General features: G+C 46.6%; 2 protein-coding genes across 5 annotated transcripts in view; one reads left to right on the forward strand and one right to left on the reverse strand.

Moving 5' to 3' along the window:
- LOC135896944 (putative fatty acyl-CoA reductase CG5065) overlaps positions 1–25,504 on the reverse strand; it is a 101,618-nt gene that overhangs the window by 73,589 nt on the left and 2,525 nt on the right. The gene's annotated exons all lie outside the window — the stretch shown is intronic.
- Positions 1–25,504, forward strand: part of LOC135896947 (U-limacoditoxin(8)-Dv66-like) — a 61,058-nt gene that overhangs the window by 2,868 nt on the left and 32,686 nt on the right. The window contains exon 1 of one of the 3 annotated variants that reach the window (XM_065425497.2): positions 13,266–13,373. The exons of 1 other annotated variant lie outside the window; for it this stretch is intronic. Coding sequence is in view for 1 of the 2 variants with exons in the window: in XM_065425495.2 (XP_065281567.2) it covers positions 20,506–20,540 (35 nt within the window). In the remaining variant the exon portion in view is untranslated. Of the gene's footprint in view, positions 1–13,265; positions 13,374–20,407; positions 20,541–25,504 lie in introns of those variants that run through there. One more of the 3 variants, XM_065425495.2, reaches the window with a different exon arrangement.

Raw genomic sequence — 25,504 nt, forward strand, 5'->3', positions numbered from 1 at the left:
AGCAAATGCTGCTCGACGGTGCGCATGTTGGGCACCCATGTTTCGGGGCGTTGGTGTAGTGTCGACGACAGCAATGTCATCCCACGGTGAGATGTCGGATGGCAGTTGTGGCAAAGTTGATATATCCTTTGCCATGTAGGCCAGTAGAGTCCTGCCTTGTCTGGTGTGCTTCAGGCGTTCCTCGTGTCCTGCCTTCGATGCTTCGATGGTTGCACGGAGGGTAGGCAACTTCGCATAGCGATGTAGCTCCTCGACACGTGTGTGTTTCGGGAGCCCAGTGATAACACGGAGAGCTGATCTGTGGAGTACCTCTAGCTGTGTCCAGTGCCGAGCAAGCAGGTCATAACAGCGCGCTCCATATATCGCTCGGGATGTCAGCAAAGCACTAACAAGCTTTCGGCATACGTCGGTACCAGCACCACCCATGCGGAAACAGATAAAGCGGACCGATCACGGAGACAGTACAAGCAAAGGCACGAGTGGGCCGATTCCGATACCGAAGCGTGATTCATGTTCCCACGGAGGTTTTAATCCGTTTTGTAGCGCAGGCCAATTTCGATACCATAAAATGTGTTATATCGGTGATCGCAAGTGTTTTAACAGGTTTGTAACGCGAGCCGCGATCGCGGAGGGAGTGTCGCAGGGCTGATCCTGGTGATGCTGTCGCATAACAGGGGCTCGAGAACGTGCGAGTTTTTGAGAGGACGAATGTCGTGCTTCTTCTGTATATCTGCGGAGAAATCAATAGTTCATAACAACAAAAAATAATTAGTAATGCTTGTACCAAATAATGGTACAAGGCCGTCTATCGGTTCAAGTCCACTACAGCTCCGGGACGCCGCGAGCAGTGCTGACGAATCACCGATAAATATATTAATCTACTTAATGCACCGTTGTCCGTGTGACAAACATGATTGTAAATGCATACCAAAACCACCTCGTTATAACCGCTTACAGTGTGACCAGTTAAAATGTACGGGGCTACAAATTACCGGCTGTATAATTTTGTAACGCGATGTCACAACCCACGCACGTTCCTGAGCAGACTAAAACGTTATTTTGTCATTTGTCCGCCGTTTTAGCATTTACATAAGCGCCAGCTTGGGCCCGCATTCTTCCCTCGGCTTTCTGTCAGATTGACATGTGTGAGTGCGGCCACAACAGGTGAGAGAGAGAAAGAGAAGTCTAACAGAAAGACAGCTTCGAGTCCAGCGTCTGCTAAAAACAGCGCATAACCACCTTCCACGCAAAGGGAAACGTTCTTATTTTTGTACGCTTCCGCTTAATCCCGCGAGTCACCCTTTTTTGTAAACCCACGTGATCCTCTTACTGTGACAGCAGTTAGAGCGAAACTGAGTTGGCTGCGACAGCCCGTCCGCCCATCCCGTTACGTCATCGTCGTCAAGTCACCTTGTCGCCCTCGGTCTTACCTTTCCCACATGGCGAAGAAAAAAATAACGGAAAATTTGCCTTCCAACGCCACAGGTGATCGAACTCGAGCTCTAGCGGCTACGCTCAGTTAGAACCGGATGCGCTAAACCGTATCGTGACGCACTCGCGCTCGAAAACTTGCGCGGGGTTTTGCGCGCCGCGCAGACCCTCAATAGTGGTGTCGTATGCGCACGTCTCTTGTACTGGATCTGCGCACAAGGGTTGGGTCTCCTTTTGAAGTCAGATCAACGCAGAGCAAAATTAGCTTTGAAGAAAGACTCAGGAACATGGGTGAAAAGAAATGGCCTGCTAACGTACAATGTACCTCAAAAGCGTCAATACGGATAGAGCAATAGGCCAAGAAACGTTTGGCAAACAAGTACGGGGTAATGGAAAGTGTAAGTAGACATCTGGAGTCGTCAAAAAGAAAGTGAAAAACAGAGACATTCAATTGGATCCAAGTAACGGAAACAAAATGGATCAAGGGGATTTACAAGAATGGCAAGAAATATATTGGAAAGAAAAATCTGTACGATAACGCAACAGACAGTGCCTTTCAATATCAAGTTTCGAGCTGGTTGCCTAAGGAGAAAAACATACCGGAGCAAATATTCGCAGCAAGAGGAAACATGTGTCTTTTGCAGCAAAACATCCACCGACGATTACGATACATCCTAATCGGAAATTTGAGCGGAGCTCTATACGCGTTTCGCGATATATTGGCTGGCGCGGACAATCTGTCTCGTGCGGCATATTGCAAATGGAGCGAAGTGTCTCGCGACTGCCTCGCTAACCGTGAGATCGCGAGAGGCAGCGCGTGGGTGACGCATGGGCGCAATTCACAGCAGCCGCCGAAGACAGACCTCCACTTACGCAGCGCTTTGTTTCCATATGTGATATCGGTCGATGCGCTCGCCACATGCCATCGGTGAACAGACGACGGCGTGCTACTCTGGCGCCGCCTCGTAGCGGTCGTCACCGCAGAGACCGTCTTGCGCGGCAGTCCGCATTCCTCCACAGCTTTCTGCTGCACCCTCCTCCTCCGTTTTACTCCTCGCGTCCTCCGATATCGCCGTCTTTCATCTCCCCCTGGACTACGCGTTCGCTCTTTCATCCTTCGCTGTGCTCGTTCGCTCGATTACGCCGAAGGAGGACGCCGAAGGACAACGCTGACGCTAAACGCAGGAACGGGCACATAAGAGCTGCGCTCTAAAAAGCTTAGAAAGGTTGCCTCCAGTGTTCTGCCGTATTACCGCTTGCTGATTTCCCGGAGGGCACGTTAAATCTTGTTTACACGTAGTTCGTAAATTATTCACCCCATCATTAGGTATTGTTTCATTATTGCAAGGATCACATGAGAAATCGCTTACATTTAACTAGTCACTAACTAAAGAAAGTTACCATTGAACCAAAATGGTTTTCATTCTTAAAGACTTCCACGTTGACAAACGAAACCTGTCAGTTAACGATTCTTTCCGCTTGCTGCGGCTCGTACTAACCTCAAATAAGGATGTTCAAGGTATTCTTCTTGTGCAAAATCTCCGTCAAGCACTCGCGTAGGAGGAATTCAAGAGGAGTGGGACTATGAACAGCCCAATGGGACTGTTCATAGTCCCATTCAGTTCATAGTCCCATCCAGTTCATAGTTAACTGGGACTATGAACAGCCCAGTGAGAAAGACATTCGCAAGCTAGCGTCACTTGCAACTTAACTTTTGAACTGTCCCTGTCATGCTCTCGAAAATCACAAAAACTCCGCAAAAACACACTTGCTCAGCTTTGCTTTGCGTCGATGTGAGGAAGTTCCGTTAGCTCAAATAAATACATGCAGCCGACGGTTGCACCGTATCATACGCACAACGTGCATGTTCGAGGTATTCTTCTTGTGCAAAATCTCCGTCAAGCAATCGCGTAGGAGGAAGTCAAGAGGAGTAAGATCCGGTGACTGAGCATACTAGGAACAGCCCAATCAGAGAGTCATAACGCAAACTAGCGTCACTTGCAAATAAACTTTTGGACTGTCCCTGTACTGCTTTCGAACAATACGAAAACTCTACACGAAGCACTTTCAGATTTGCTCTTGATCGGTGCTACGAAGTTCCGTGAATCCGAACAAATGGATGCAGCCGGCGGGTGTATAGTATCGTACGTTTTATAGTAACACAGTCGTGTCAAATTGCGATTGATAACGAAGAACCACCGAATGATCGATTTTTTGCGAGGAGCAGGATGATGCAAGCTACAGGTGGATCTAGCCTTGCAGAGACATGCCGGCAATCGTTCTGCTTGAGTGACACTGCATTGTTTACTGTCAGTCGATGAACAGTTGGTAATCATATTGTAGAGACCATGGTTACATCACTTGACTGAGAAGGGACATTAGGTCATTTTTCAGTGACCACCAAGTTTTGGCGTTCTCGATTGCTGCTCGATTGCCTCGTGGAGAAAATATATCGATCTTGGTTTCAATGACGGGCGCTACAAGAAAGCTACGCACATACACCATTGCTTTCCGGGATGGGGAAACACTGCACAAACAAGCACTAAGAGTTCACGACTGCGACAGCGATTCCTGAAGATAATTGCTCAATCACTGTTGAAATTACGCGAAAAATTGTTTACTAAATAAATTTAACATGATTGGCTTAGAAAACGCTTACATGTACCGACTCTGTAAATATTTTAACATGAACACAAGGAAATTACGGCAATTTTTATGTCAGCTAACTTAAAGGTTAAAAGTTACCCTACAGATTATTGACATATGAAGATGTGGCCGTCAGTTTGCTTTAGCCGAAGTCAGAGACCAATTATGTCGAACACATGCTTTCCAAGATCATTCTTCGGAACTTAGTGTCCTCTTAGTGACCATTGCTTTAGAATTGCAAAATAGAACTTTTAAAGATTAGAAAAAGACTGCTTTTATGTGAACTTATAACTAATGTTTGATCATTGTATATTTGTATTTGAGAGATCTTTCACACAGGTGTCTGTCACAGTCTACTAGACGCAGGAGAACACTGGTATTATGGGCTTGGATACTGTTATTGTTTTCCTTATTCATGTGCGTCACTGGTATTCTAGATTTCCTGCTCTATGGTTACACTTATTCTTTTATCTTATTCCTTGTCGTTATTGTCATGCGTTCTGGTTGTAATTAAGTATACTAGATCTCTAATCTCTTAGTGCTGCCTCATTCATGTGTATATTCTTGTTTTGTCTAAGTTTGATTGTGGATATAGTACTTTGCTGTCATTGCCCATGTAAAAGGCGGTGGGAGCTAGTCAAGCTGCTTCAAGGCAACTTTCTCTTCCATCATCCCTCATGTATTATGCATGTAAACAAAGACAAATTCAAATATTTCCATGCGATATCCGAGTGTTGTGAACAGGCTTGTGTTACGCCTATAGTACTTCCCTCGTGTATTTTTTTTCTCATCCTAATTTATCATCGTCATAGCATCTTCTGAAGAGACGAAGTGCGAGGATAAAGTTATTTGCAAATGAATGCACTTAAAAGGCATTATTTTGTTAACGCATTTTGCTCTTTGGAGTGCATACGTATAACGGAGAGCTTAGCTCACGTCACTTCTTTTCTTTGGGGTATTCCATTACGTTGCTTCGTGCTATACAAGGATGCGCACTCTCGACGGCATCGTACTTTGTGTTGCGGAAGTTTTTCCCAGAACAATGTCACGTTACGCACCTCACACATCCTTCAAAAGTAGCCAGCTTCTATCCGTTCTCTATACTTGTGGAGACTGATCAGACATCGATATGCGAAGAGCCCCAAACAGTGAACCCCAAGTGTTCCATAAGCATATGCGACGCCTGGTGACAACATCCGGCAATAGCCTTGGACTTCCGTAAGTTCAAATGGGGAGCACTTCATCTCGGATTTGCGCACTCGAGAACCCAGAAAAGCTTTTCCTATATAATAACCTTATGTATGTGCGCCCCGCTCTACTCTAATTACTTCTTCGTGCTCAGTCTTTATAGACGACTCGATCCATGCCATATATTTTACACATCCCACGGTCCACGCCTCCTTGTAAGCCTCTTGCAATGTCTTCTTTCAGTTCCTGAAGGACAGCAGACGGAAATAACAAACATGAATGGTTAGGTTAGGTTAGAATGTCCGTGCCACGGACATTCTAGAAGGCACTCGAGAATACATGGCATTTTCTGGTGCATTTCCTGCTGCACTGTTGCTGTGATCTTAATTGGGTATTGGTGGCATGGCGTTAGGAAAGCTCAGAAGCGGTGGACTATTTTGATCTAACTTCTCTTGCACACGCTATATGCTTATAGCATGCCACAACAAAAGCAACCACGACGACGACGATGACAAATAAGCCTCATAACCACCCCATAGAATAATGATACGGGAATATGTGGGGCCCACCGCTGTAATTATATGATTATGTGTGTCTTGTTGCACGCTTATTCACATGCATTAAATTTCGATGTTGGAAATCCTTTAAAGCGCGCATGGTGAGCAACTGCTGTTGTATCATTGTGCGTTGTCGCCAATGACCCCTTATAATCTGGCCCTGTTGAAATCGAGCTTACTTTATTTATCATAATATGGCAGGAGCCAGCCCATTGGGTGTGTCAGAATGTATTGAGCCCCATCTCCATATTTTCCTTCTCAACTTTTCATCGAGTTTGGAGACAACCCTGGCCATTCCTTTCCTTTCTAAAAAGAAAATTTCCTGGCGATTTTCATTCTTCTCGCCGAGCGCGACCTTCAGCTCAGACGGCATCCGCAGAAAGCGCAGTGCAATGCTACGTAGCATTACGCTACACATGTCAATATAGTGTAACACGACTACAAGTGACCAGAATGAGATTACGTGAATCAAGTGTGCCTTTCTTTTGCTAAATTAAAGAGTGCGTCATTATAATAATTATTGCGAGCTCGCAGATTCGTACTCCCCTCTCCCTTGCGACGATAGCTGAATGACGGCTGACTAAACCAAACGAAAAGCATGAGCCCCAGGGGGTGTCCTCATTGCTCCCCGTCAAAGACGGCTCCCCCTGAGTGACGGACACTAACATCGGAGGCCATGCTTTTGTGTGCTGCAGCTGCCGGAAGCGATTTCAGAAGCCGGAGTATGTTATGACTGCTATCTTTTAGACATAATCTTTTGTATACAATGCTCAGCCATTCAAGCACGATGCACTCGGAGCCCAACCAGTGGACGCTGGGGTCACCGAGCTGATTGTGCACGGTGGTATACGATGAAAGTGAGAGCGTTTATGACAAATTGGTGATTGCATTTGCACCCCCCCCACCCCCCCCAGTAATCACCCAGCATTGACCGCTGGTGCGAAACGCACCAACTACCATGCAGTCCGATTATCACGTTTGAATCACTGAGCACTGTACACATAAACTGGAGTACTCGGAGTTGACAGCGTGATGTAACGTACCGGCTGTACCTGCGTTTCGAAGGCATGCCAAAAAATCTAAATCGCGTGCGTTATTACTCAAGAATCGATGGGAACTATATATAGATGAGAAGAAAGGGGGATTACGAGAGGCCCGATTTTTAGTAATCATATCATATGAAGCCAGCAAACAATGACACCAACTAAAACATAGGGAAATTACTTGTAGTTACTAATTGAATTAAAGCAAGGATAACTTAAACTGAAAGTGGCTGAAAAATTAACTTGCTGCAGATGGGGTACGATCCCACGTTTTCGCATTAGGCGTGTGAAGCTCTATACCAATTGAGCTACCAAGGCATCGTTTTCCTATCCGCTTTCTTGGGTATTCATCTTTTTATTACTTGAACTAAACCTAGGAGTGTTCTAGCTCTAGGTCTCGGGAACCGTGTGTAGACTCGGAGCGAACCTTTCACTGTGCGCGAAAAACTGCTCTCTATCTATCTATCTATCTATCTATCTATCTATCTATCTATCTATCTATCTATCTATCTATCTATCTATCTATCTATCTATCTATCTATCTATCTATCTATCTATCTATCTATCTATCTATCTATCTATCTATCTATCTATCTATCTATCTATCTATCTATCTATCTATCTATCTATCTATCTATCTATCTATCTATCTATCTATCTATCTATCTATCTGTCTGTCTGTCTGTCTGTCTGTCTGTCTGTCTGTCTGTCTGTCTGTCTGTCTGTCTGTCTGTCTGTCTGTCTGTCTGTCTGTCTATCTATCTATCTATCTATCTATCTATCTATCTATCTATCTATCTATCTATCTATCTATCTATCTATCTATCTATCTATCTTCACCCCAATACCCATTTCCCCCAGTGCAGGGTAACAAACCGTACGTGCGTGTGGTTAACCTCCCTGCCTTTCCTGCCTTTCCTGTCTTCTATTTCTCTCTCTCTCTCGTTAGCTTATCTCCATACCACCGACAGATAACGGCATCGCGCTTGTGCAACAGTGCGAAGTGTAATCTTTCGATACACGATAATTATTTTTCACCAGATAGAGCGCAGTTTTGCTCTGCATTATCACAGAGGGACGGTATAGCAGGGAACTACACGCCTCGATGATGAGCTAAAATGGTGACTGAATATTGAAATTTGCATTGACGGATATCTGCACACGGGAATTACTTCCTTCAATGTTTCCTTTGTTAGGATAGCGTTTCCTATTAGCGTTTCCTGTTAACGTTTCCTATTAGGTTAGGATAGTACGTAAATTACAACCATCATAAATTTCGTGCCGTATTACTGATTGATTTATTGATGTCCCGAAGCAATGCTGAAGCTATGGAGGGCTTCGGGGTAGTTTTCACCGAAGTGCGTTCGTTAACGTGCACCTAAATCTAAGAGCATAATTGCATCTACAAAAGAAATCGACCCGTAGCCTCTTGCCTAGTAGCTGAACCCCACAGCCACTACCAGAGTCAAATAATCCCGTGCCGTATATAATCTGACTCGCATGGCGGTGTTTCTGGTATGCCTCGCAGATTTAACGACAGTTAGTCTCCATCGAGTTACTTTGATTTTAAAACGAGTATTAAGCTCACGTGCACTCCTCGCGGGATGACTATTCAGGAACGCTTGCCAAAGTTTCCCAACTTCCCCCCACCCTCCCATCCCTTCAATCCCTCATTCCAGACATACCATCATTCTGTGCAGAGTTTACTACCGGGCCCTACCTCACAACCAAACGCGTTTCCCGTGCTGCTTTTAAGCACACGTGTAAGAAAGAAAGAAAGAAAGAAAGAAAGAAAGAAAGAAAGAAAGAAAGAAAGAAAGAAAGAAAGAAAGAAAGAAAGAAAGAAAGAAAGAAAGAAAGAAAGAAAGAAAGAAAGAAAGAAAGAAAGAAAGAAAGAAAGAAAGAAAGAAAGAAAGGGGAACTATAGAGGTGAAATCCGCTTATGGATTTCCGCCGGGTAAATGAAAAAGAAGCCACGGCGATCATAAGAAGAGGCCAGAGTCTCGGCCCGGCCTCGATTATCTGGGGCAATACCTGCTTGTGTACGTGGCAAAGAGGCCACGTATGTGCAGACATTGCGATGGAATGCGAGAACGTTCGCTGACCTCGTCGCATCTCAGGAATATTACGAGTCTGGGGATGACGAAGAGATTAGAAAGAGAAAGGGAGGGAGGCGATATGAAACACCAAGAGTGGCAGGAATTTTCACGAGAAGCAAAATTAATAAGGCGATGTAAGCAAACATGTAGTCCTTCATTTTATTTCGGTGCTTGTTTCGAACTCTTAGCCTAACTTTCTCCGATCAGGTACGCAAACCTCTGGCAGACAGCCGGCGCCTTTCTCCTTGAAGAATGTCTGAAGTTTGCTTAAAGCGAATAATAGTCTTATCACGAACGTGGCGTGGTAAACTATTTCACGACTTTGTAGTGCAGTCATGTCCTTCGTGGCTTGCGTTGTGAATAGTGCCTGACGTCCACTCCACCTGCGGGATCGCTGCTTTGGTCGCGGAAAAACATGGTCCAGGTAACAATTGTCCCTGGCCAAATAGTATCGCCAAAGTATCGCTCCGGAACATATATCCCAGAATCGATAAGCCACAAGTTCCAAGCAAAAAGAAAATGGTCTTGCAGTAGAAGTCGTGCATCCTGCATATATTTTTTCTCGTGGACACGCTCAAGTATACAGAATGATTAGGGGGAGGGGGGATAGTGATATCTTCCAACAGGTGCGATAAGCGGTCATTAGTGTTACAATCAGAACGTTTACAATTGTATTACGGCCCTTAGGTTATCTAATTTTGCGATAGCAATTACATGGACACTCCAGGGGCATTTTTGTCGCCGTCGCCGTCGGCGTGATGTTCCGTATAAAGTCCAAGGGCGACAGTACTGTAGCCACGCGTCATGTGCTGTATTGCGAGTGAAAGCATGTGAGGGTGAGCCGACGATCGCGGCTCAGTCTAGCGTGCGCAATGGTGGGAAGAAGCGCGCCGTCTTCCGTGGCGCGGAAGGAACCGCGGGAAGGGCAGGTAAGGGGCGGGGGTCGTTGTATACATCGGCAGCAACTGCGTATGGCACGCAGTCGCACGAGCTTTATTTTGAAAGCGATCTGTTTTAGGGGCACATCAGTCTAGGTGGCCCGACGGCTTGTAGCTTTGCGTGTGCTATGTTCTCGCCGCTCAGTTTGTGTTGAAGCGATAGACAGCACTAAAGTCACTACGCTCGCTGTTGCTGCCGCGCTTCCTCACGCGAGCATTTTGACAGCGAGTGTCGGCGGTCATCGAGGGTGATGTGTGCATGTCTGCCCGTGCGAGCTGACGCCATGCGTGTTAATTTAGTTAGTAAGCGAATGTTTACAAGTTTATACAGCCGATAAAACTGATATCCTTACTTTATTATGGTTGTCTAGTATTTGCTACCGCAATCGATGCTTCGCCTTTAGGGCGAAACTGCGACTTTTTTCAATACATTTAAAAGTTTTGTTGTTTTCTGTTAAGTGGGCGGTTTTAAGGAGAGAGGCGCTTGAAATGTGTCAAGCGTACACACGTAGACATCAAGATGCCGACATTTTTACCAGTTTTCCTCGTTGTCTGTGGTTGTAGAGTTGAGATTCAGTTTCAGTTTATTTCTTATGCAGGAAAGATGAGCAAGAGCTAAAAACAATGCATCCTGATCATGAGCTAGGCTAGGAGCGCCGGCTCGCCTGATAAGGCATTCCAACTTGCGTCCCAGCGAGCTAGCTGCTTTGTGGCGCATCGCACAAATGGAACGCAAACTTGTTAGTAGCAAGTTTGAAATATCGAGGGAATAAAGGAGACCGTCACATGTGGCTTTTTTAGACGTTACCAGAGCGTATGAGAACGTAGACCACTACATTTTGTGGGATACTCTGGAAGGGGAAGACTTAGGCAGCGACAGTATAGAGGTATTTAGGGAGATTTGCCTAGAAATTACCGTTTGTGTTGAATGGGAAATGAGTACCGCGCGAGCGTCGACTGGCTGGCCACATCTAATGGGTAGCAGGAATGGAAAAGAAACCGGCCGTTAGCAACTACCTAAGCGGGAGAAAACGAAACCAGGAAAGAAATAATTTATGATAACACTAAAAGGAAGAAGAATCATGCGCTCTTTCTTCTGTGGAGACCGCAAACAACGGAAGCGCACATAAACAGTTCCCAGCGTGTGTGCGTGTGTGTGCGTGTGCGTGTGTTTCAAATACATAGGCAGGGCATCAGGCAAAATAAGAACAAGAGCAGTGACGCACCCCACCACCCCGTTTCAAAGGGGACGCTCATAGCGCTCACCCATCCGTCCATCTTGCAGCGGCGCAAGCGCAGCGTGCGGTGCGTGGAACAATGGACTTCCCGTTTATCGACTAGTTCGCTTGTTTTGCTTGTTATAGAGATATAGGCGTGCATTTCTGCTATTGCCCGCGTGGCGCTGTACGTGTCTGCGCGCATATGCGCGCAGCACGTACCGCTGTCCCCTGCCGAAGTATACGATGGATAATTTGTTGCCTTTAGATGCATAAACACGTATATTCACCGACGACAACGATACTCCCTATAGATGTATTTTCACTTGGCGACATAGTAAGTCAAATAGTTTGAGAGAGACGCGTAGCACAGTCGGCAATCGCATACATTTAGATCTGCGGTTCAAGCGCGTCAGCTTTTATACATGATTCGTTGAAGGCTCCCTTGTAATCGCTGGTGCCGCGTGGCTTCCAGAGAGTAGTATACGATTCGCGTCGCGCATGCAATCATATTACAAAACAATCGTAAACCATGACAATCGAAACAAGCGCGAGCGAGAGTAGACGCGAGCAGACGATATTACGAAACGAACGGTCCTGCTGAGACCAGATAAGAGTACGCATTGAGCGGTCGGGCGAGTCCGCATGACACCAGTTTCCCATGCGCACGTCACTGAAGGGGCTGCTCTTATTGGTCTCCACCGTTCGCGGCTCGCGTCTTTCATCTCCCGCTTTGCGTTCGCCTTTCATATTTCGCTGCGCTCGTTTGCTCGGTTACAGTCTTAGGCAAAGTTACACCCTTTGGCTTGCCCCTTCTGCCACACAACAATAATCGTTATCTGCCTTGATGCGTTTCTTTTCTTTAACGCTGCGAGCCCGGAACTTACGGCACGCGCGTTATCAGAAGGGGCACTCCAAAGGGTGTAAACTGTTCTATGCTGATAACGCGCGTGCCGTTCGTTACTGGAAAGCACCGGGCTCGCAGCGTTAAAGAACGGAAACGCATCAAGGCAGAAGACGATTATCGTTGTGTGGCACAAGGGGCAAGCCAAAGGGTGTAACTTTGCCTAAGAGTGTAAGAGTGTACAGCGCCAACGCCGACGCTCGCCGCAGGAACGGTCCCCTAAGAGCTGCGCTCTAAAATTTACTAATTTAAGTTCCAGTATCCACCATCACCCCCTCCCTAAGGTGGCGGCTGTTAAACTATCCGGTTTTATACGTTGGTGTGATTTTACTGAAGTTACATTTGTTAATAAAAAAAAACTCATATGAAAAGCTGTGAACTGCCTTACGTCTGTGCGCATTCGGTACCTCTCTGAGAGAAAGTCTGTTGTAGAGCTTTGCTTGATTGAGCGTATTTTGTCTCTTGTCTCTGTTCATAAACTTCTTTTACGGCACGTTTCGGCTTCTGTCGTGGGATTCTTCAGCAGGCGTGCCACCCATAGCTGACATCCCCAGCTACAATTAAAGTTTTCAGGTGTGTTTACTAAACACTACGCCACCTAGTTCGTCCACTGGTGGCAGCCGTGCTCTAAAATTACTAAGGGCACACCGCAGGCCCAAAGAAACATCATACACTTTTGTTTTATGCTGGAACTTTGCTTAAACGAATGCAAGTTTATTTTAGCTACGGTGGAGAATTAAGTAGTACAAAAATTATGGTGTTTTACATGCCAAAACCACTTTCTGATTATGAGGAACGCCGTAGTGATGGACTTCGGAAATTTCGACCCCATGGGGTTCTTTAACATGCACCTAAATCTAAGTACACGGGTGTTTTCGCATTCCGCCCCCATCGAAATGCGGCCGCTGTGGCCGGGATTCGATGTTTAAGCAGTAGGCTGGCATATACGCGCAAGGCATTTCATGTTGTTTTCTGCTTGTATTAGCTTAGTGCCCGCAAACACTATCGCAAGTCAATAATATCACGCTACTGCTACGCTCAAACAGAGCGCTGTTATCGCACTTATTTATACGCTATTATAAGAGCGATGGGTAACTTTGGTCACATAACACTTTTTTTTTTTGCTCTTGGAAATCGACCGATCGTATCTTTATCCGCTGCAGTCACCATCTAAAAACATGCCGCAGTAGTATCCCACTTCAAGTAGCGGCAACTAACACCGAAAGCGTTCCATCTGGTGACCTAATATTTTCATAGCTGAAAGGGCTCTCGACAAGTTCGTTTCTCGACTCGACCGCCGCACTGCGCGAATATTTGACGCCAACTTGGAAATCAAGAAGAAGAGAGGAGGTGAGCGGAGGTAGAGACGCGGTTGCAAATTCTTGGGGCTTGTTATTGCTGGCACATTAGTTGGCCGCGTGAAATGCATCGCAAGAGATATAGGCGAGTCAGCGTTCCTGTATATTTTACTACGTGATGCTGATAGACCCTTTTGCTCCAGTTGGCGTTCTACAATGTACACTTACATTTGATACATATCATTTCAGATATATCCTGCAGACATACATCCTGTACATCCTGACATACTTCTTACATGCAGGTTACAAACTTCACATGAACTTCACATGAACTTACATATACATCTGACGAGATTGAATGGCAAAACAAAACAATAAATACACCCAAATCCCGCAACAAAAAATTATCATGATTACAGTTCAGGGAGGATCCTTATTCGCAGGAACTCTCGTGACTTATCAGAAATCTCTTAGTGTTTAAATTGAGGCCAACTTTACCTGTTCAATTCAATTGAAATCAATTACCTGTTCGACAATATTCAATAACCAAGGCGTCTAATAGTAAGTCACGACGTCCATAAGTTGTTCGAGTGGATGATGTTGCTCTGCGCTGTTTACGTAACGGATACTTTAATGGAGAAGTGGACCTATTATAACACTGTGAAGGTCCTCTTCTGTTTTTCCAGGAAGCTTGTAAAGCCATCGTGTCACTTCACGCGCTAATTCGAGATTCGATTCGTCGGGCTTGTTGCTTTATTTCTAGAGACAGTAGTAATTAATGTGTCGTATTTTAGTCTACTCTAATCTTCGTGGAAGGCATACCTGAATGACACGCGCACTTACATGCGTGCTTCCCGTATCTCCTTCATGCTGCATGGACGGTTTCGCCTACCTTAACAAAGTTACGCCTACCTATTCGCGAGAGAGCGAGAGATAATATTTTTAATGATAATTGGAGAAATTAGCCTGTTTCCTCCTAGAGTTTGAAAAAGTGAGCTATATTGTAAAACATATATCATTATATTTGGGTACAAATGTGTATCTGGTATATCCACCTGAAACAAGGAGGGCTTTGCGATAAACTCTAACAGAAGGTTCCGCTTGTTCGAACTATTTCCAACGCGCCAAACCTATCTTGTAGGCACACCTTACTACTACTATTCGCTTATCTTAAGTACGTGCCGGTTTACATTTCCTCTTGCGCTTGCGTGAGTTGTCGAAAAGATTGGGATTAAATTTTCCAACTATATTCGTCGTTGGCTTCATGCCTGGCAAATGTGCTTCAGAAGGTTCATGTAAATATCCGTCGTCGCATACATGACCAATGACGTGCCTGCCCCGTATACAAGTCTTGCGATACAAGAAAGTGGCGACAAAGGTTTTTATTTCACCAGTGGCAACTGCAAACGGAATCACAATGTATTATTGTGCACAAAGGAAATGCGAACAGGGCAAGTGTAATAATGAACTACACGCAACAGTTTCTTCAATTGCGTTCGTGTAAACGAGCACTAGGTTTTTCCCTGCTCAGATGAACTAAGTATATCGCACGTCCGAGTTCAAACCAAACACACCAGCGTGTCTCACCTGAAACGCAACTTTTCCATTTCTCTGCTCTTGTCAGAATTTTACCTTTTGGTTTTCGTCTGTACACGACACCACCACGATCGACGCTACCCCGTTCGTACGACAAAGCCACGCTATGCTTCCGACATTTAGCGATCCACGGAAAACACAGGAAAGCGGGAGATGGAAATTCAAGACGACGAACAAAACGTGAACAAGGTGAAAGCAGGAGCCAACGTTTCGACTTGTCTTCTTCAAGGCCACAGCTATATTGTAAATCTGAGCAACAAGTTTCGACAAGTCCACTTGTCGAAACGTTGGCTCGTCTTTCACCTTGTTCTCGTTTTGCAACATTTAGCGAGGCATTTCTGGCTTTGCCCCCTGAGCGCGTATCGAAGTCCGGTCAGATGACACAGAAATGTGCCATATAGACGTAGCGTGCGAGACAAAGGCCCCCAATCTCTGCGGCGTGTACACGCGTACATTCAGCAGAAACGTCAGCGAAATCAGGAAAAGGAAGAACCAGCGTGGTGGCGGGAGCCGGTTCTTTGTTTGCTCGCCATCATGCGGCGTCTGCCACAAGGCCGAGAGCGGGATGCCGCCGCGGCGGCGACGTACAGCGGTCACGGCGCGCCGTCGCGAAAGCCAGGAAGCGGCGCTCGATCTTCTGCCTCACTAATTCTGTGCAGTGTTTGCACGTGCATAGGTGCAGGGGCGTTGCTGCATACCCGCAAGCTTATAGTAAGCTGTATTCTGTCTTCCCCACCTAACCTGGCACTATATTAACGCATAGGCGGTACGGTTTCTGCATTACCACCTCTCACCATACAAGAGGAAATGCAATAAAAACGAGACTCATGAATAATGACACTCATCTCGTTTTCTTTTTGCGTCTTCGTCTGTGTGAGGATCTTCGCAGCGCAACAGTTTCTTCGTGGTGTAATTATTGCTTAATACTCCAGATTCAAGTTATTTCGAGGAAATGTGGCCATTTCTTCGAAAATCATACGCACAAGCATGGGAACATGACCGTTTGTGCGCCTAGAAAACAAAGGCTGTTGTCACAGACCATTAATACCTCTGTCGCAGCAGCAAAGCTGGCTATATGAGGGGTTGTCCGCCAACCCTGGAGACCTATCATTTCCTGATCCGGCTAACCTTGGAGAAGGCTACCAGTACTGGAGTTAGCGAACGAATGAGCTGTATTCGGTATGTTTACACTTAAAAGCGCTGCCTGATTAAATGGCGTCCATTTAGCAAAACAATCAGCATAGCCAATGCACCGCTCAATCGCAGGTCGTTCGCACGGGCGAGTTTGCTGTATGACGCTCGGCCCTAATTGGCTAACGTAAGAGCCGCACTTTCCGACAGCGCTGCATGCTTATAGTGAAAATAAGCAATTACAAAGCGAAAGAGCTGTTCTTTGCCGCCATGCTCTGACGGGAGAGAAGGATAGTGCGTGCTGCGCGTCACTGTTCCTCGATGACAAACCGCTGTCGTGACCGATGACCCGAGAAGAAGCCTCGACGGCGAGGGAAAACGAAAGTGCAGTGTACGCAGGAGGGAGTGATCGAAGGGACCACGTTCTACGCTGCCCGCTTACTCGGCTTTCGGCATCGGAGCACTTACGCAAGAAGCCGCTGGCGGGCCGACGCAAGCACGCGTGCCTGGGCGTGGGCGTCAGATGTTTGTGTTCCTATACGAGGGGAACGCCTGACAGGATCTGCACGATGTGTAATACTACTAACATGAGTAAATTTGCGGATGATGATGATGCAAGAGGAAACGCGCATGCCGTCGGCCCTGTATACACATACAGGTGTGGCACGTTTGCTGAAAAAGGTGCCGTCACTGTCGCAGAAAATTCCCGCCATACATGCTTATATATAAAAAAAATATATTAAATTGGTCGAAACCTGACATTTGTGAAACATTCCAACATAAGTGTCCCAACTTTGGCGATCGACCATATTCGGCATGTGTCCAAAGTTTAGTGGCCTTTCAGCCTTATATGAAAAGCTCCCTACTTCCCCTCTCCCCTCACCCCCCCCCCCCTTTATTTTTGTTGCAGACGGAAATTCAACGCCGAGACGGGTGTGTAATTGCTGGCATAAGTTGCAAAGCTATACTTTCCAATAAGCATTGTCGCAATTCCGGAGCTCGATTCTCTAAGCTTGTGGTGCGGTGGTGCGTCTTGAGCCCGATGCTCAACCCCCGTATTCAGAAATGCATCGTAACTTGAAGCGCATGCTTGAGTTGACTTAAATGACGCCGGATCTGAACATGCCTGATACGCTCGTCGCATTTGCTTCGGCACGTTCACAACAGGTGTCATTTAGATCAACTCAAGCACGGGCTTCAAGTTAAAATTCATTTCTGAATAACAGGCTCCAATGGTGCGGCAAGAGCGCGCATTGCGGCACTCTCCGATACTTGAAAGGTCTGCCGGAAGTTCGATAACTACCGTCCTTAACTGCCATCCTTGCGGATAAGACACGCTTCGAACGCCAGTCTCGACACCAGGCGCCTGCCGTCAGAGTCTGGCAGAGTCAGAGTCTGCCGTCAGAAGGCTGGCATTTGCCAAGTGTTCCCATTATCCGCATTATTGTCTCTCCGCCTATACATTAACGATTTACAAAACAAACTCAAAGAAAGGGACGAATCTTAAGGCAGAAAAGCACAGCGCTGTATTAGTCTGTATACGCTAAGCATGTGGGTGCAGCGACGTGCCCCACGGGCTTTCTTGCTCGAGCGTTCGCGATCACCCTCGTATAGACATCGGCTTTGCTCTATCAGATTAGTGATCCCGGTGGGCCGAATTCATCACACACTGCAGCGGGCATAAGACGCGAATTTCCAATGTTTTGAGATTTCAAGGAACGGGCGCCTGAAACCAAGCGGTGTCATTTAAGTGTGTCTTGAGGTACACGCCGCACGTATACGTGCCATGAGCCATGGCACGGAATACACACTAAGACATATGTGGTATCTCTAGATGACTACCCTTTATTGTCGAGTCCCCATGGCGCCACGTCCCATCACCAAGCTCACACCTCGCGACGCCCGCTGCGAATGCAGAAGCTAGCGCAGCGAAGACGATAAAAGCGCGAGTGTAGTGTTTGCGCTGTCACAATGGGCCGGAGAATTAACAGCGGTGCTTGATCCATCCTACCGTAAACAACTCAGAACGTTTACTCTGAATGTGGGACACGGTGACCTGGCGAGGTTAAGAAAAAGAGGAGGAGGTAGAGGAGGAGGGCGAGGAGGGGAGGGGAGGAGCCGTTGCATTACGGCGGGCACGCGCGTCACCGCGCACGGGGCTCTGGCAGGGCGGGTCTGCGGAGTTGACAACGGTGACGGGGTCAGCGTAACGCCGACTTCCCTCGTGTAAACACGAAAGTGAGTTCATAGACACCGACTTTCTTGTCGAGCGGCGGATGCTGCCAGTCAAAGTGGTGGTGCCTCTTCCGCGACACTCGGGAGAAATGTTAGGAAAGACTCGACTCGGCACAGACATCAAAATGGGCCTAAAGCGCATATCGGGCGTAGTTGGCTAGTCCTCTTAAATTCGCTACACAAAACAATTGGGACGCAGGGAATGCGGCGCTTTAAATGCTGATAAAGTATGCCATATTTATTTTAGATGAGATGAACAATGTTCGCAAGAGGCTTAGCTACATACCAAGCTTCTGTAAGTAGATGCGAACACCATTCTTCTTTTTGATCTGTCGCCCAACGTAGTGTAGTAATATGCCGATTTGGAGACTAGAAATGAGCATATTAAGCGTTGAGAATGGTCGATCACGAGAATATTACGTTTCGAAAACGGCGTTTTATAAACTGGTTAAACCGTGCTTTCTCACTCTCATTATTCGCGGCGTTACACGCAAGAAACCTCTCAAAGGCGACAGGCTGGGTAGCTGCGGGTCCTGGAGTTGGCATCTCAGTGAAGACAGGTAACCTTAATTGTCGTTGTCGGCAGCCATCAACCTCTCAAACTGCTGCTTTCCCAAGAAAAGCTGGATTGAACTACCGCTTCCTTATTGATGTACCGCTATCACCGTTGCAGCGCATTAATCTAACTGTACATCTCAGACGTGCACTCGTAGTCGACAGCCTCCTCTCTGACCTTTGCGCTTCACAATCCATAACGCATGCTCACATATAATCCAGAAACTGACGTCAGTTTACGGGATAAACTTATTCCGCGGCCTGCGAATTTGCTTGCCCGTGTCTGAAAGGCACTTCAGTTGTTCGAACGCTGCTTTATCGCCGGGGCTAATTGGCGCCTTAATTATTGCGCGCTTGAGGAATGGTAGGTAACTTAACGCAATCAGTGAATATTGAAGTTTCAGACACGCTCGATTGTGCCGAAAGCATCACAAATGGTGGGTGCTTCCTGACGAAGCCGCAGTTTCTGGTGCTCGCGAGAAATTACTGCAAAGCCTATCGCCTGGCCTTAATACTCGCGTAGTACTTACGATATTGCTCGACCCTGAGAAGCAGGGACCGAATATACAAAGCTTCTCGTTCGCAAGTGCTACTTGCCAATGGCAGGCCGCCTTCGCCCAGCATCAGGATTGGGTGGAATTTTCTCTTATGAAAAATTATACCGTAAGAGGATTTTGCGGATACGGGTCTAGAATACGTACATGAGTAAGCAGACTTTCAGAGCGTTAAAGAAACCATATAATATAGATAGCTACGGCGACAAAAGAAAGGAAATCACAACTACATCACGCGTAGCAAGCTACTGAAACTGACTCGACCACATATTTGGCACTGTTATTGTGTTATGCGCCTATATTCAAAAACATCAGGCATCGTGAATATATTGTCAATGAAGACGATGTCATCGTCTTGCGCGCGTGCTCTAACATCTTGTTCCACGCTTGGTCACTCGAATGAAAGATTAAACGTGCTTACCAAACAATAAATGTACAAAAGGGAAGAATATATAAAAATAATAACAAATCAAGTTTACACATGGCACCAGGGCCTATATAGACTTACAATAAGTTCATAAATAAGGCTGTTCCTTATATGAAACCAAGGAGGCTTGAGCAGACGGGCTTGCTTGCATATATTCTTTAAATTCATCTTCATTCCGTGCCTGGTACAGCGTAACAGTATGTAATATATTTCTTTTTATATATTGATTTAGTAGTGGTTATTTTTGCGCAATCACTGTGCCTACTTCGTTAGAGAGTATCTTCGTTTTTCTTGGACTTCAGCGTAGTCCTTCTGTCCTTTTTTTTTCCTTGGCCACGGGACACTTCAGTTGTCCACCGACAGGTGAGGTAGTTACGTCCATGGCCTCTCTTCTGCCATTCCTTCTCGTTAAATAATAAAACGACTATAGCAACAGCCCTGAGGTGCTCGTAAGAAAGAGCACACATACAACTGGCCGTCCTCGCTGTATAGAGATAACATTTCCATTAGCCCCCCCTCCCCCTCCCCCCCCCCGGCTTCAGGCGCGTAGAGGTCATACCATGGACATATACCTCATAACGGCATGCACTCGAGATAAAATTTGCCAGAGAGCGCGAAAGTGGTCGCTAGCCTAAAAAGCGTAACATGCGGACCAGGATGATTGCAGCCTTCTCAAGGACGTCAAAATGTGGAAGAAGGCTTCAAAGATACACTCTTATCGGTGAGTCTCATAACAGCGGGGACCGCTGTTGCGTTGAGAGACGGGCTTTAATATTATCGTGAGAAATTCATGTTTGGGGAGGGAAGCCCAGAAAGAGGTAATAGAACGGTCTATCGATAATAGCGGTGTTACTCTGAAGGCTTCAGCCATTTGTACTTTACTGGATCGCTTGGTGCAAGTCACTCATGGAGCACGTGTAAACTCAGGCAAAAAGAAAAAATCCAGAGACCACATACTGCCGATCGCAATCTATGTGTAAGTTAAAAGTTGACTGCGTGAACACAATGTGTTAATCATCGAAGACGAAGACGACGAGTGATAGGCTCGCTTCCGAACGCCCGTCTGTAATTTTAAGTCTTTTTTAGCAAGTGTAGAGCTCATTTTTACTCTTTGTGCACCTCTTTCACCGAACGCCGGTCTGGGGGTCACCGTACTGCGAGAGAAGCACAGCAAGCGGCTCCCGAAGCGCACCGGACCGAAGCAGCGAGGCGAGCCTCCGCCGTCGGCCGCCCTTCGTGATGCTCTTATGGCATCCGTCGCAAGCAATCAGCAATCAGGTCAGCACGTTGCTTCTGTAAACCACGGAGAAGATGAGCAAGCAAGGAAAAGGCTACGTGAAGATGACATCGACACAAGAGAATCTGCAGGAGACAACGAAGAGATGGATCAGACAGCCTTCACTGTTGTCTCTTACAAAAAGAAAAGAGCCGCAGGTGTTCCTGTTATATTCAAGCCAACTCAGCCTGACAGCGGCTTATGGAAAGTAAACCCGAATCTTCTGGCTTCTGCGGTCGTGACAACAGCCCAAGAAAAGATACTCAGCCACCGTCTCAACAAGGATGGAAGCCTCATGGTGACAGTGTCTACACTTCCCGCAGCCAATCGTCTCCTCACAGTGACAGATCTATCGCGCATTCCTGTAGAAGCTCGAGTTCCATACTCCTACTCTTCCACGTACGGGAGGATACAGGACGTTCCTGTTGAGTACTCAGATTTATTTATTTATTTATTTATTTATTTATTTATTTATTTATTTATTTATTTATTTATTTATTTATTGTACCCTCAAGGCATACAAGCATTATAGAGGGGAGGGGGTCAATCATTCAACATAAGTTCAGTTATTTGCACATACACAATCAAAAATTTCGAAAAATGGGAATGAATGTAATTTCTAATAACAAAAATCCACACTGTCATGACAACCTCAAGGAGTATTTGAGCGAACAAGGCGTCATATCTGCTAAAAGGCAAGTTTTCTACGTCCCTAACGAAGATGGCGTAGTAACGGAAACCCGAAGACGCTCGGTCATCCTGGAATTCTCTAAGGACGCCCCTTTACCAAACCGAGTGTCGCTTGGATTCTGCAGTTATCCCGTGACGGAATACATGGGGTCTGCTACTCAATGTTTCAGATGTCAAAGACATGGACATATATGTCCATGTCCATGTAGCGAAATATTGTAAAGGCCCCATCCGCTGCAAGATATGCGCTGGTCCACATACGCATAAGGAGTGTACGTCACGTTCCCAGCCTCGGTGTGCAAACTGTGGAGCTGAGCATGCTGCGTCATACGGAGGGTGTCCTAAAAAGAAATCAGCCACTCTTGCACGGACTATGGAGCAAATCCAAGGAAAAATACGGAAACGACGAGAACCACCACCGAATCCGGATGTGATGTATACATCTACAAACCAAAAGCAACACGACACGGTGCAGCAGAGCGACACGGCTTTGAAAAAGTCCTACGCCTCAGTCGTGAAAGAAAACCAGCAAAGGCCTTCAACTGCAACGAATCCATCAATGCCCTCAAGTGATTTAACCTCAACCCCACGACAGCAACAAGTGTCCTCAAGGTCGCAGCAGAAGAACAGGAAGAACCAAGAAAGGTTGTTAGATGGTAGCACTGCAAATGAGATATCAAGTATGCTGATTCCCATGATGTTCGCCGCAATCAAGGCTATTCTCCGTGCCAGCCCATCGTTTAAGAGCATCCCTGAAGTAGAGGCCGTCCTGGCTTTGGAACCGCTAGTGTCGTCTTCTTTCGCGGCGCAAAGCCGTGATTCTTCGCAGTAGCAACGATGGCTTCGGTCTCGCAAGCGGTGTTCACCAACAAACACTTCCGCACATGTACTATATTCCAGTGGAACGCTCGCGGATTGCGCTCGAAGTTAGCAGACTTTAAGCATCTTACTCGAGTGTACCGATTCCCTTTTTTAGTCATTTCCGAGTCTCGCGTCGACGAGCACTTTAGGATAAAGGGGTATTATTTTCATCATTCAAGGCGACAAAATGGAATTAGCCGACTGCTCGTTGGATTTCGCAACGACATACCTGCCTCTGCGATTGACGTAACACCACATGACAAGAACGAATATATTTGCGCAACCACAGTGATTGCATCCAAAGTGTTTACCCTGATCGGCGTCTACTTGGAACCAGGATCACCTTTCGACGTGACCAGATTGGAAAACTTGTTGACAAACACTCAGTCGCCACATATTATTTGTGGCGATTTCAACGCACATAACGATATCTGGGGCAGTTCACATACATGTGGTCGGGGTGCCAAGCTGGCGAAGCTTTTTGCAAAATACATTATAGAGCCCTTGAACGATGGCAGCATAACATACCTGAAAAATCCGACGACTTTTAGCTGCATTGACATCACATTCGTATCAAGTCAAGTGGCCCCTATGTTCGGATGGTGTACAGATTTCGAGACTCGAGGTAGTGATCACTACCCGATCCTAATCTCTGCCCTTCATTTTCGGACGTCACCCAGAAAAGTGAAACTGAAGTCGGTAGACTGGAAATCTTACACAGCAGCCGTAGACAAAGGAATCACAGCCTCGACTACGAATACAGAAATAATACCGACAATAGCTCATTGCCTCAAACAAAGTACCCGCTCTGCCACTAAGCATTGTAATGTACCAACAAACGACGAGGAATTTGAAAGGTTATGTGCCATTCGAAGGCGTGCCGAAAGGAAGGCTCTACGTACTAAGAATATCGAAGACCTCAGAACCTGTCGACGGACACAAAGACATATACGACGTTACCTCACCAAACTGGACCGAAAAAGGTGGAGGGACTTTTGTAGGACACTGGACATACGACAACCGCTGAGCAAAATCTGGCGAGTCGTCAGAGGCATTCGCAAAGAGCCGCAACAGCTTTATCCTTTTATCGCCCTCTCATTACATGAGCGCGCATCCCTGAAAGAGGTAGCAGAGCAGTACTGCAGGCTCCTTTCCAACGGGGCACAACCTTTGCGGCAAATTGCAAGTCGTCAGTCTAGTCCACCTCGAGCTACCCTTGCTGACTTAGAATTACCATTCACCATCGAAGAGCTCCCGGCAGCAATCAGCGACGTAAACAAGCGATCATCACCTGGCCATGACGGCGTGAGTTATGAAGCGCTCGCAAATCTATGCCACACATCTCGCCTACGCCTTCTGGAGTACTACAACGCCTCATGGATAACTGGGGAGGTTCCTACAGAATGGAAGCTTGCGAAAGTCATTCCTATATTGAAACCATCAAAGCAGCCAACAAATTACGCCTCCTTCAGACCCATATCTCTGCTTAGCTGCGTAGGGAAGCTATTTGAAAAAATGATCTACAAACGACTAAATTGGTTCCTGGAAACTGCAAAAGTTTACCCGGAGGAAATGAATGGCTTCCGACATAATAGATCCGCGATTGATAATGTCATTGCCTTGGTTTCATCACTTGAAGAGGAATTGGTCTCTGGAAACATACCTACTGCATTATTTTTAGACATTCAGGCAGCATATGATTCGGTCTATCATACAGCGATACTTGACGCTTTGGAAACCCTTGGTCTTGGAGGATGGCTCTACGCATGGATTGCAGACTATCTTCAAGGACGCCAACTTTTCATGTGTACCCCGGATGGCCCCACAGCGCTTTATGCCGTCGAGAAGGGAGTGCCACAAGGAGCTGTGTTAAGCCCGGTATTATTTAATTTAGTCCTCATCCATCTGAAAAGAAACCTGCCCCCTGGCGTCCAAATCACACTGTATGCGGACGACATCTGCATTTGGAGTGCGGCGCGTTCCCGCAGTACCACCCAACAACGCCTCCAGAGAGCGCTAGCAAATATATCGGCCTACCTAAATCCAAGGGGTCTGAAATTGTCCCCCGACAAAAGCGTTGCCATGGCTTTCACGCGGAGGTGTATGGAAAAATACCCACTAGTGTTGGGTGGTCGCGCCCTTCCATACGTCAAGACGCAAAGGTTTCTTGGAGTGACGATCGATAGGAACCTCACATGGTCGCCCCAAGTGAAAAAATTTATTGAAAGGATTTCCTCGGCGTCGCACGTATTCCGATTTTTAGCCGGATCACAGTGGGGCAGCAACTGTCGATCAATGGTACTCCTCCATAAGGCCTACGTCGACGGAACACTACGATATTACCTCCCACAAGCAACAGAAAACTCGAGGCAGCACGAAACAACTGCCTTCGCGTATGTCTTGGCCTTCCGAAGGGGTCGTCCCGCTCAGGGACTGTAGCAGAAGCCGGATGCCTGCCCTCTGGAAGTGCTCTGTTCGCAGGAGACACTTCGGATACACCTCCGCCACGTCATTCATACGAAGACCCACTTTTTAAAGGATATTTCCAGAACCTGTGCGACATCTAGCTTTGGGCAGGCCGTCGGAAGCATATCTATTTCGATTCCTGCTCAGGCGTCACAAATTATGCCGCGATACATTTCACCATGGACACTGTCCCCACTGGAAATCGTGCCATACATACCTGGAATCAGTGCGAAAAAGAAAATGCCTCAAGCAGTGACTTATCAGATAGCTTTAGAATATATGCACAAAGAATACGCAGCCGCAACGCACATTTTCACAGATGGCTCTACAACCCCACATCGTTCATCATGCGGACTTTTTGTTCCCTCTACAGGGCAACGATTCTCGTTTCG

This window comes from Dermacentor albipictus, chromosome 3, assembly GCF_038994185.2.
Source record: "Dermacentor albipictus isolate Rhodes 1998 colony chromosome 3, USDA_Dalb.pri_finalv2, whole genome shotgun sequence".
In the NCBI taxonomy this organism is placed as follows: Eukaryota; Metazoa; Arthropoda; class Arachnida; order Ixodida; family Ixodidae; genus Dermacentor; species Dermacentor albipictus.